The sequence below is a fragment of the Suncus etruscus genome, chromosome 6 (assembly GCF_024139225.1).
Source record: "Suncus etruscus isolate mSunEtr1 chromosome 6, mSunEtr1.pri.cur, whole genome shotgun sequence".
In the NCBI taxonomy this organism is placed as follows: domain Eukaryota; kingdom Metazoa; phylum Chordata; class Mammalia; order Eulipotyphla; family Soricidae; genus Suncus; species Suncus etruscus.
In genome coordinates, this window is record NC_064853.1 from 5,217,921 (window position 1) to 5,230,264 (window position 12,344).

Consider the following 12,344-nt stretch of genomic DNA (forward strand, 5'->3'; position numbering starts at 1 on the left):
AGATGTCTGGGGGTATAAGGGAAACACCCCCATCTTTAGCACCTGACCTTCCAGTTACTCACTATGGTTTGGGGGGAGCAACTGGGCAAGAAGGGGTGCTGAGGCCTAGGAGGGCTGCTGTACCCCACAGTGTCTCCACACATCCCTAGGACAGCAGAGCAAGCTTGGGGAGGTCGGAGGGCTCAAGCTTATCCATCTTGGGCCTGGTGCTTGGGACAAACAAGGAGAGCTCTGGGCTCCTCAGCTCCCACATTGGGTCTGAGAACATGGGGTTCCTTACAGCACTCCGGGATAGCTGGCCCCCCACCTCCCATGCTGGCTATGTAGAGTCAAGACCTGGCTGAGTTTTTATTTTTCTTATTTTTTTTGTTTTGATTTGTTTGTTTTTTTTTGGGGGGGGCACACCCGTGACGCTCAGGGGTTACTCCTGGCTATGCGCTCAGAAGTCGCTCCTGGCTTGGGGGACCATATGGGATGCCGGGGGATCGAACCACGGTCCATCCAAGGCTAGCGCAGGCAAGGCAGGCACCTTACCTCTAGCGCCACTGCCCGGCCCCCTGGCTGAGTTTTTAAACCAATAGTTCATGACCAAGGATTGGGCCCTTCCTGGGTCCACTCAGTTTAAATGGGAGGGGAGGGGTGGACCCTGGAACATCAATCCTAAGGGCACATGCTCATTGGGCACAGAGAGGGGGTTCATTGCCCTGTGACCCCAGGGCTCAGGCAAGAGAAGGTGTCAGGTTTTCAGGATCCTTCTTTGGGACTTCCTCTGCTCTCCCAGCTGTCCCAAGTCCCGAATGAGGGGCCAGAGAGATAGCACAGCGGTAGGGTGTTTGCCTTGCACACTGTAGATCCAGGACAGATCCAGGTTTGATCCGAGGCATCTCATATGGTCCCCTGAGCCTGCCAGGAGCGATTTCTGAGCACAGAGCCAGGAAACCCAAGTGCTGCCGGATGTGACCCCCCCCCAAAATAAAACAAAAACAAACCCAAGTGCTGAATGATTGAGAGCAGGTGTATGTGTATATATTTGTGTGTGGCCCCCACTCCTGAGCTCGCTGCTCACTCTAAGCAGGGTCTGCATTGAGGGGTCCCACACTGGAAAGCAGGGCCGAGGCTCCTTCTGGGGTCCCAGCCCTGAGCACCTTCCACCTAGTACAGTGCAGTCCCGGAAAAGCCCAGTCCCCTTTTACCTGCCACCTGGGGACAGGTGAACTTTGAGGCTAGACAGTGGGTGCTGCCTTTGGGGAAGGGGTGAAACAGGAGGAAGAGGGAAGACAAAGAACAGGAACCTATTCTAGAAAAACCAGCTCAGCCTGGAGCCATGGTCAGATCTGCAGGGGCACCTGGGAGGGAAGGGTGAAGTATGAGAAGGAGCAGGAGGGGGAGGAAGAGGGGGAGGAGGGGAGAAGAGGGAGGGGAGGAGGGAGAAGAAAAGAGGATGGGGTGCAGGGGAGGGAGGGGAGGAGTCAGGATGGAAGGGTGGGGGCTATGAGGCACCTGACTTGCTGACTTGCTCCGTTTCCTATATACCCAAGAAGAGGAGGGATGGAGAGGAGGAATGGGGTGGAGGATGAGGGAGGGAAACAGGAGAGCAGGAGGAAGAGAGAGGAAAGGGGAGGAATGAGCAAAAGGGAAGAAGGGGAGGGAGGAACTAGAAGAAAGGAGAGGAGGATAGAAGGATCAGGAGGAGGAGGAACAGTAAGGGAGGAGGAGGGTGCAGGGTGGGGAGGAGGGAGAGGGGCCTGGCTGGGGCCTCACTGGTCTCCCCATTCAACCACAGCTCACTGCGGCAGACTGGGAGGGATGAGGGTTGCAGAAAGGGGGGGGGGTGCAGGCTTGGCCCGGGCAGGGGTTCGGTGAGAGAGGGTCCTGGTCTGCAGCAGGTGCCCTTTGGCACCCTGTCACCTCCACTCAGACGTGGGAGTGGGGAACCAGGACTCAGCAGGACAGAGGCAGGCCTTCCCACCTCCCTGTAGGTCTGTGCCACTAGGAGCTGTCCCTGCAGGGCGCGATGGGACCACCAGCTCCCTTCTAATAGCTCCTGTCAAAAGCTTTGTGCAGTGCCAGGTTGTGGGTCCTTGAGTTCGCTGGCCAGTAAGATCACCTGGCAATGGTGCTGACAGGACAGAGCCCCACAGGACTGGTTCCCACTCTTTCAGCAATGGGGATGTCTTCTGGGAACTCCATGTCCAGAGGGGTCTTGTTTCCTGCACAAAGGTCTGGTTTCCAGGTGCAGCTCCTGTCTGCCCACCTGGGCCCCAGCACCTCCTTGGGCTTAGAACTATAAGAGGGGCCTGGAGAGAGAGCACAGTGGTAGGGCGTTTGCTTTGCAAGCAGCCGATCCAGGATGGACCTGGGTTTGATTCTAGGCATCCCATATGGTCCCCCGAGCCTGCCAAAAGTGATTTCTTAGCACAGAGCCAGGAGTGACCCCCTGAGGCCTGCCCTGGGTGTGACCCAAAAACAAAAAAACAAAACAAAAAAGAACTGAGTCACTAAGTCCAGGGTCGCCCACACTCAGACACAGATGTGGGGCGTGGGGGTGCCTTTATGCCTCACCTGGGCCTGGATGTGTGAGCCTGAGGGGCAGTGAGGGTGATGGGCTCGTTCATGACCACCCAGCGGTCACCTCTCAGGTCACCCAGACAAAGTAGGAGCATCCCCTGTGGGCCCAGGTGGAATCAACCCGCCCTTTGCGTGCTAGAGCAGTTCCTGGTGACCAGTGGGAAAGCAGACACCCACGGACACTCACACAAGCTCAAACACGGACAGCTACAGCTCTGGGGGTGATTTATTCCCTTCTTCCTCTTATTTAGTCAAATAGAGTGCCTGATGTCCCAGATCCAGTATGAGTGAGTGAGTGTGAGAGTGAGAGACAGACACAGATGGGGGACAGAAAGAGACAGAGAGACTGTAGGTGAGAAGAGTGTGATAAGAGAAAGAGATACAGAGATGGAGCCAGAGAGAGGGACAGAGATAGAGAGACTGTAAAAGAGAGATACAGGGGCCGGAGAGATAGCATGGAGGTAAGGCGTTTGCCTTGCATGCAGAAGATCGGTTGTTCGAATCCCGGCATCCCACATGGTCCCCGGAGCCTGCCAGGAGCGATTTCTGAGCATAGAGCCAGGAGTAACCCCTGAGCGATGCCAGGTGTGACCCTAAAAACCAAAAAAAAAAAAAAAAAGAGAGATACAGAGATGGAGCCAGAGAAAGGGAGAGAGGGGGGAAAGACAGGAAGAAACAGTCTAGAAGAGAGAGAGGAGAGACATACTGAAATGGAGACAGAGAGGGAAAAGACAGAGGCAGAGACTGTAGGAGAGAGAGAGGGAGGGAGAGAGAGAGAGAGAGAGAGAGAGAGAGAGAGAGAGAGAGAGAGAGAGAGAGAGAGAGAGAGAGAGAGAGAGAGAGACCGGAAGAGAGACAGAGAAACTGTAGATGAGAAAGGGGAGGGAGAGAAGAGGACGCTGTCCCAGCACCTGCAGCCAATCAGAACCCCTTCCGTCCCCCAACACATCCCAATCCAGCCCTAGACCCAGGCGCAAGTATTTTGTTTGTTTTTGTTGTTTTTGTTGTTTTCTTACAAAATAAAGAGTCAGAAATAAAAATACAAGGTTTCCGTTGGTCAAGATTTAAAAATAAAAAGGTTTCTTCCTGCAGCCAATCGCGAGTCTGTCCCATGGAGCCCATCGGAACGGTCTGCCCAGGGCTTCGTGCTCGGTGGCAGCCCCGGTGGATGGCGTGGAGGCGGGGAGGGGAGCAGTGGGAGGCGGCGGAGCAGTGGGGGGGTGAGCCGCTGCTCAGCCCTTCGGGGTCCACATGGGTCTTGGGCCCTTGCCTGGCGAGGGTGTCCACGTGTCCAGGGCTACTGCCTGCGGTCCTCCGTCTCCGACCTGGAGAAGGCCATCACCACATCCTCGGCGCCTGCAGGGAGACAGTGTTGGCTGGGGCAACCCCTCCAGACCCTGGGGTGCAGCTCAGGGACTGCAGGAGGGGCTGTGGACAGGGCCCAGTCTCGGCCACATCAAAGCCGGGGACTGCCACACACCTGGTGGCACTCAGGGGTTACTCCTGGCTTTGTGCTCAGGGGTCATTCCTGGCAGTGCTTGGGGGACCCCATGGGATGCCAGGGATAGAACCCACGTCGGCCGCGTGCAAGGCAAACACCCTCCCTGTAGTGCTATGGCTCCAGGCCCTCAGATTTCAGCCTCTTTTGGAGGTTCTGGCTCCTCCCCAGTTCTCGAAGCCCTTCCCTCTGTCCCCAAAACCAAACAACACCTGCTCCGAGGCGCAAGGCCAGGCCTGTGCTGTGGGCTCCCGCAGGCACCCAGCGCCACGGGCCACCAGCTTTCTTGTGGTTATTTTTAATCCTGGATTGGGGACTGTGTCCAGGCCAGGGCTCATGAGATCATTTCCTTTGTCTTGTTGTCCCTAAGATGGGCTGGGACATGGACCAGCAGAGCTTGAGGGCGGGGGAGCAGGGACTGTGCACTGACCCCGGGCTTAGTATGGCCAGAAGGGCCTGCGAGTTTCACTCCATTTCCTAAGGGGTGTCTTGCCAGCGGAGCTGTGGTCTTTCAGGCACCCCTCCCTTCTGTCCCCGGGAGGAACTGGGATGTGTGGGAGCTGACACAGGAAGGGCCAGTAGAGGGTGGGCGGGTAGGCGGTGCATGACGGAGCTCCTGGCGTGTGAAAGTCGGGGAGAGGGCAGAATTCCACCCCCAGAGTCTGTGTCACTCTCTGGCGAAGAGGGACCCCCTCTCCCCCTGGGAGTGACAGCCTCCTACTGGTCCTCTGTAAGGCCCAGCCACCCACAGGCGGGGGGGCGGGGGGGGGGGAGGAGGGGGAAGACATAGACACAGGGGGGTAGAGAGGCACCAAGCCCAAGGGAACAGCAGCAGAGGTGACACCGGGGAACCTACCACCAGCCTCCCCCCAAAAAACAAACTGCTTTTCTCTTGGAATGCAGCTTCTGAGCTAGGGGAGCCCCTGCAAAGCGCGTCCCCGGCTTCTGGGAACGTTCTGTTCTCGCTTGAGGCCCAGGACCACGCACTGGCGCCGCGTGGCCCTTTCATAGCAACGTGGGAGCCCGATGACATCACATCCTCTCGAGCATCTCCATCCAGCGGGCTCAGGGTGGCCCCCCCCAGCCTGCCTCTGCCTCGAGGGCTTTCTCACGGGGGACCTTGGGGCCTCTGTGCCTGAGCTTCGGGTGCAGAAATAGCACAGGCACCCCCAGAGAGAGGCGGAGGCTGCAAGGCTGCAGTGGGACCCAGAGGGAACCACACGCATGGCAGCCTGGCTAGGATGTGCACTGGTGCCCTCCAGCAGGCTGGCACTGGCCAGGCCAGGAGGGTGACCTTCTCCAGGCCACATAGGGATGAGGGCATGAAGGAGGCTCAGGGCACTGCTTGGCTTCCAGAGGACTGAGCTGTTTCAGGGGGGCACAGAGGGGGTATTCTCCTACACTTCTCTTTTGGTTTTTGGGTCACACCCGGCGGTGCTCAGGGGTTCGCTCCTCCTGGGTCTGCACTCTGAAATAGCTCCTAGCAGGCTGTGGGACCATATGGGATGCTGGGAACCGAAACTGGTCCATCCCGGACTGCGTGCAAGGCAAATGGCCTACTGCTGTGCCATCTCTCCGGTTTTCTTCCCCACTTTTGTCTGCCCCCATGTCCTGGAGTAAGCTGGCACCGGCCCTTTAACAGGACAGGCAGGCTCTGCGTCTTTAACAGAACCAGTCTGGCATGAGTGAGGCTGTGGGGCGAAAAATGACAAACATGCAGGAGGTCAGAGGAGGGGGCAGCAGCAGACAATGGGGTGACCGGGCGTGTGTGGCTTCCAGAGGCGGGCCAGCCCTCCTTGGGGCACAAAGGGCAGTGGGGCTTGAGAAAGCCTCCCAAACGGGTGCTCAGACACCCCCCATCCGGAGATGGTGCAGCTGTCCACACCCGCTGGGGTCACTCACAGTCCCAAGCCTCAGGAGGTGCTGACCATTCACTGCCACCCTATCCCCGATAACCCCTGCACTGGGCACAGCTGGCAGTGGCTTTCCTGCCAGACTCTGCCAAGTCCTGCTCACAGCTGATGCCAAGGAGGAGCAGCCAAGAGCAGACACCCCCTGCCGGAAACAATGTGTGCAGGGCACCTGAGGGCAGAGATGGGGCATGTGTGATCCGCTGTGTTGTCAGGCTCTCTCATACATCCAGGCTTGCTGGGTACGATGGACACCGAGCCTTGAGCTGGCCCTGGACTATCCACAGCCATTTTGGGGTCTAGGACCTGCTGGCTTTGGGGGCTTTTGCCTCATCAGACAAAAACCCACAAATACCACCTGGCAGCCCTGGACAGCCCCGGCTTCTGAGGTGTCAGGGCACCCGCTGAGCATGCTGGGGGTGAAAGGCCATGAGCATCCTGCAAGGAGCCGTTCCTGGCCACTTCCAGGCCTTGGGCGTGGGTCCTTCCTCCTCATCCCAAAAGCAGTATTGGTTTTCCACCAGCACCATTAAGACCAGCACTTGGGGCCAGAGAGATAGAAAAGTGGTAGGGTGTTTGCCTTGCACACAGCTGCTCCAGGACAGACCTGGATTCGATTCCCTGCCGGGGACCCATATGGTCCCTTGAGCCTGCCAGGAGCGACTTCTGAGCACAGCTAGAAATAACTCCTGAGTGCAGTCAGGTGTGGCCCCAAAACAAAACAAAAGATCAGCGCTGGGGTAGGCCAAGCTCAGCACCCGGGGGGGCCTCAGTTGTCCCCCATTTCTAGGGGCTGTGACCCTCATGTGCTCATTTCCCCAAAGGCTGTCACCATGTTTCTTCCCAGCCCCCCTTTGGAAAAAGGTACCCGAGGCTCTTTCATTAAAGTCGGGTCCCTTGCTGCCCTCACAGCCCCTCACCCTGCCTGCTCCTGGCTCCCCCACCATGCAGCCTCTCATCTCTCTATAGCACCCAACCCTGCACCCTTCCTGTCTGTTAGCCTGTCCTGCCCAGGACTCCTGATGTCCCCCAACTGGACCCCAGACCTCCTGCAATCCCGAGATCAGTTGGACCAGAGTTCTGGCTTGTGCCCACAGCTGTCTCTGCAGGCTCCTAGCCCCGGTTCTGGATCCCTCTGTGTGTGTGTGCCAAACCAGCTCCATGGCCAATTAGCTCTTCTCCTGGGCCGGGCTGAGATTCGGGTCACAGTCCAAGCCCCCCCCCCCACTCCCCCTGACTTTTCTCATCCCATTGCTGATTCTCCCAGGGCCTGGTTGTAATTTTATTCCAGTTTGTTATCACCTGAGCCTCTGGGAGAAGGCTAGAGGCCTCAGGGAGGGAGGGAGAGGACCCAGAACCCCAGCAGGTAGGCTTGTCACCCCAGGGGTCCGGAACAAAAGAGACATCTCCCGGGGGACAGGGTGGCCCCAGCTCAGTTGATGCTTGGAGCCAACAAACACAGAGAATGGGAGGCCTGGGGCCAGGACGAAGCTAGTCTCTGCCCCAGACACTGCCACAGCTAGTCCTCTGCGACCCATTGAGTTAAGGGCTGGGGGCAGAAAACACCCCCCCAACACAGCAGGGGGTGCGAGAGCAGAGGGTGTGAGAGAAGATTCTAGAAAAGACTGCACGGGAGGTTGAAACATGAGCAGATAGAGCCAGCAACTCAGGCTGCAGAGTGGGAGCGAGGGGTGAGCCAGATGGGCCCCCAGCTGCGAGAGCTGTGAGCATCCGTGTGAGCGCTTGAATCTGGGGACATGTGTGTGACTCTATGTGAGTGTGACGGTTTGACATGCCTATATGTGTCTGTGTACATATGTGTAAACGTATGTGAGCATGCCGAGTGCATGTGTTTGTGGTTCTATGAGTTTGTGTGAGCACATAAGGGTTCTATGAGTTTGTGTGTGTGTAGAGGGTCTGGGCGGTCCGGGGGGAGTGTGCAAAAGTGTGAAGATGGGATGGGGGGACCTCAGGGAGGGAGGCAGCTTCAGGTCTTGACTGGGATAGAACCCAGCTCAGCCTTGCACCCCACACATTTGTTGAGAGGCAGCGCCACCTGTTGGCAGCAGACGATCACGGCCGGTTTCTGTGTTCCAGTTTGTGGGGTTGGTTTTCAACGCCGGGCTCTGGCCCCTCTGGAAGCCAGATCCAGCCCTGCGGCCCCAGCCTTGCCGCTCCAGCCCTCCCCACCCAGCACAGAGCCTGAGAGGCGCCACCAGGAGCAGGCAAGTGAGGGCCTGCATGCAAGCTGAGTCTCCACCCCAGGGAGGCCAGGATCTGGGTCTGGGCCAGCTATGGTTGGGCGGACGGACACTGCCAAACCGAGGGTGGCTTGTCTGGGCATCTCTGGGCACTCTGAGAAAGTCGCTGTTTGCCTTTCTGGTTCCCCCAGCACTCCTGTCAGGCATCAGGGGGTTTGGGTCAGACAGGCGGCCCAGAGGACAGCAGCCATGAGACTCACAGGAGGCCTTGCTTGGCTGGCCCTGGGGGGGGGGGGTCCTCTGGCCAGGCAGAAGGACTGGGGGACACAATTCCCAGTCACTGCAGCTGGGCCACAGTTTTGGACCAGGTGACAGTACTGTGAGTTTCTAAAATACTGGACAGGGGCTGGAGACAGGGAAGAGGGCAGGGTGCTTGCCTTGCATATAGCCTGGGTCCGAGCTCCCATATCACATAAGGCGCCCTGAGCTCTGCTGGGAGTGATCCCTGAGCTCAGTCAGGAGTAAGCCTTAAACACAGCCGGGTGTGACTCAAATCCTCTCATCATACCAAAATAATTAGTTCAAGGCCGAGAAGATGGTACAGAAGTAAGGCTCGCCTTGCATATGCCATCCTGGGTCAATTTCTGCAGCCCTCTTGGTCCCCTGAGCACCACCAGGAGTAACCCCTGCGTGCAGAGCCAGGAGTAAGTCCTGAGCACTGCTGGGTACGGCTCAAAAAATAAATAAGAGGAACTGGAGCGATAACACAGCACGGAGGGCGTTTTCTGTTTCCCTTACATGTGGCCAACCTGGGTTTGATTTCCGGCAACCCATATGGTCCACCAAGCCTAACAGGAGTGATTTCTGAGCATAGAGACAGGAGTAACCCTTGAGCACCACCTGGTGTGGTTCAAGAACCTAAATAAATAAATAAATAAATAAATAAATAAATAAATAAATAAGAGTTTACAAAAAGGCATAACTAGGAAAGTACAAGATCACATAAAGGTGGTCACTGGAAAAGTCTCCAGTGAGTACCTGTCACATGGTCTACACAGGGAATCTATCTATACTGGGACTTGGAAAATCTACTCCAGAACCCAGAATATAGAGCACCCCTGGCAGTCCAAATGATGACCCGCCCACTCCTGCTCACTCAGGCACCAGGTCATCTGACACTGGGACCCACCAACTACTGGAACCACAGAACATCCATGGAGTCGAAGAGCCAGGCCCTCCCTGGGGTGGGGGGGGGTAGAGGTAGCTGCCCCAAACCCGTTGAGGGACCCACCATGAGACCCAGGAGAGGAGAGGAGGGGACACGAGCTTCTAGATGCCCCCCAGTACCCCATTCCTGGCCCAGCCAGGTTGTCATGTTCCTTCTGACCAAAGGTGTGACAGGTGGGGCCAGGAAGCCAACTCAATGCCCAGAGTCACCTGTTAGGGGCTGCCATGAAAGCCGGGCACCTGGAACCACTCGGGGCTGTGGGGCTTCTCAGACACAGAGCAGGGCAGGGGGCCACTACAGGGCTCAGGGCGCACCCTGCCCCTCCACGTGCCCCGCAAAGGGGCTCCTTCTGTCTGCTGCCTCCTGTGCCCCGGACACCTCCCCGCAAAGGGGCTCACCCTGGTCGATGGCATGTGGTGGCAGCTGGCTCATCTGGGTGCTCACGACCCCCGCGTACGTGCGCAGAAACTCCTCCTCACTGGCTGTCAGCTGTGGGTGAGAGGGAGTGAGGGCCCGGGCCAACCCCCCAGCCCCATCGCCCTGGGATCGAGGGGTCACACGGACCACCCCCACAGGCCCAATGGGCTCAAGCCCAGCCTGTTCCCGCCATACTCACGTTGGAGCCCATCTTCCGCAGCATGAGCAGCACTCGGACCTTCTGCTGGATGTACACTTCCTCGGGAGTCTTCCCGGGGGTCCCCTCGCGGTTCATCCCCTGGCCAGCTCTGACGACCCTGCAAGCAAGGGTCAGGGAGAGACGTGGGTGAAGGGAGAGATCCCCTGGACACAGGGGGTGCTGATGAGGATTGGGGGGGCTGTCATATGCTTTGGGGTGGAGGGGCCCAGTGGGAAGCAGTGAGGAGGGACCCACAGGGTCTGAGAGCAGGGGTCGGGGGTCTCACAAACACACATATACACAGAAGCACAGACACACACAGATGTACACACACATAGATACATGCAAACACAAAGATACACAGACACACAAAGACACACACACAGTGTAGCTCCTGAATGAGTCAGAAATAATGCGGCAGCTGGTGGGGCGGAGCAGCGGGTCAGAACATGCCACAGCTTCTCACCCACCCTGTTGGCCAGTCCTGGGCAGGGAGCAATGGGACTGGGGTGGGCCAGGACACCCCAGGAGATGTTGCCCAATTCCGTCCACCGGGGCTAAGGGACCAGCTGTGCTATGGGGCACCCTTGTTCTGTTCTTTCTCCTCCCTGCTCAAGGAGGAATAAGGAATGAGGGGGAAGAGGTGGCCCTGCACCCCAGCACCCCCAGACTCACTTCCTGGCCCTGCTTTTGGGGGGTTACCATAATCGGGAAGCACATAATCTCTGCACAGGAGCCTTGGTCCCCCAATTTTCCTTTTTTTCCCCCCTTTTTCTCTTTTGGTTTTTGGGAACACCCAATGGCACTCAGGGGTTCCTTCTGGCTCTGCACTTAGAAATCACTTCTGGAGATTCGGGGACCATGTGGGCTGCTAGGGATAGAATCTAGGTCAAGCACAGGCAAGGCCAATGCCCTCCCCGCTGTGCTATTGCTCTGGCTCCTTTTTTCTTTTTCTTATTTTGGAAATGTTTGGGGCCACAGCTGGTGGTCCTCAGGGGCTATTTCCAGCTCCGTGCCCCAGTATCAACCCAGCCTCCCACATGCAAAGCTGGTCCTGCCCACTGAGCATCTTCCCACACCTCCAAACTTCTCCCTGCAAATGTCCCCCCATAGTCTTTCCTGACACAGGAGCCAAAATGGTTCTGTTTTGCCTTTTTTTTTTTTTTTGTATGTGTGTGTGTGTGGTTTTTGGGTCATACCCAGCAGTGCTCAGGGGAAACTCCTGACTCCATGCTCAGAAATTGCTCCTGGCAGGCACGGGGGACCATATGGGAAGCCGGATTCGAACTGATAACCTTCTACATGAAAGGCAAACGCCTTACCTCCATGCTATCTCTCCGGCCCCCAAAATGGTTCTGGGTCCTCTTGGCTCCTCATGTCAGCAAATTGTCTGGCCCTGAAAGATCCCCTCCTTTTTTTGGAGGGGGGTCATACCCAGCGGTGCTCAGGGGTTACTCCTGACTCTGTGCTTAGAAATCGCTCCTAGGGGCCTGGAGAGATAGCACAGCGGCGTTTGCCTCGCAAGCAGCCGATCCAGGACCAAAGGTGGTTGGTTCAAATCCCGGTGTCCCATATGGTCCCCCGTGCCTGCCAGGAGCTATTTCTGAGCAGACAGCCAGGAGTAACCCCTGAGCGCCGCCGGGTGTGGCCCAAAAACCAAAAACCAAAAAAAAAAAAAAAAAAAAAAAGAAATCGCTCCTGGCAGGCATGTGGGACCATATAGGATGCCAGGGATCAAAATGGGTCTATCCTGGGTTGGCTGCATGCAAGGCAAATGCCCTACCACTGCTATCACTCTGGCCTTCTGAAAGTCCCTTGTAGGACACACACACACACACACACACACACACACACACACACACACACACACACACACTCACTCATTCACTCACTCACAGACATACACGCACATAATCAGTATGTCCTCTCAAACTCACACGTCTCACACGCTCTCTTGCATGCACACTCACAACCACGCACACACATGTACGCACAATCACACAAGCACGCACACATATGCACAACCACCCTTCTGTGCAACCCAGCGCAGCCGGAAGAGGCTGAGCACAGCCTGCCTGTCCACGTCGACAGAGGAGAGCAGCGTCGCTCCACAGCTCTGGCCTCCAGGCACCCCCCCAAAGACTCGGCTGTGAGCTGGGGCTGCCAGCCAGGACCCTGCGGCTTTCCCGAGCATCTCCCCGGGGCGTTAGTCCGGGCAGCAGGCGGGTGAGCGACCACTAGGTGTCGCCACATACAAAAGAACCTGCATTCCAGCGGGGTCCCCTGCACCAAAGCCCAAAGCCCCCACAAATCCCCAGGGTTG

At 57.3% G+C, this 12,344-nt stretch overlaps 2 protein-coding genes across 9 annotated transcripts in view; both read right to left on the bottom strand.

The window, feature by feature from the left end:
- CLSTN1 (calsyntenin 1) overlaps nucleotides 1-12,344 on the bottom strand; it is an 833,174-nt gene that overhangs the window by 73,930 nt on the left and 746,900 nt on the right. The window lies entirely within an intron of this gene.
- The window catches only part of CTNNBIP1 (catenin beta interacting protein 1), a 40,402-nt gene continuing 31,689 nt past the window's right edge, over nucleotides 3,632-12,344 (bottom strand). Inside the window, exons 3-5 of the mRNA XM_049775405.1 lie at nucleotides 10,022-10,139; nucleotides 9,804-9,894; nucleotides 3,632-3,924 (exon numbers count right to left, since the gene is read on the bottom strand). Of these exons, the coding sequence (XP_049631362.1) occupies nucleotides 3,866-3,924; nucleotides 9,804-9,894; nucleotides 10,022-10,117 (246 nt within the window). The 5' untranslated portion in view covers nucleotides 10,118-10,139 and the 3' untranslated portion in view covers nucleotides 3,632-3,865. The remainder of the gene's footprint in view (nucleotides 3,925-9,803; nucleotides 9,895-10,021; nucleotides 10,140-12,344) is intronic.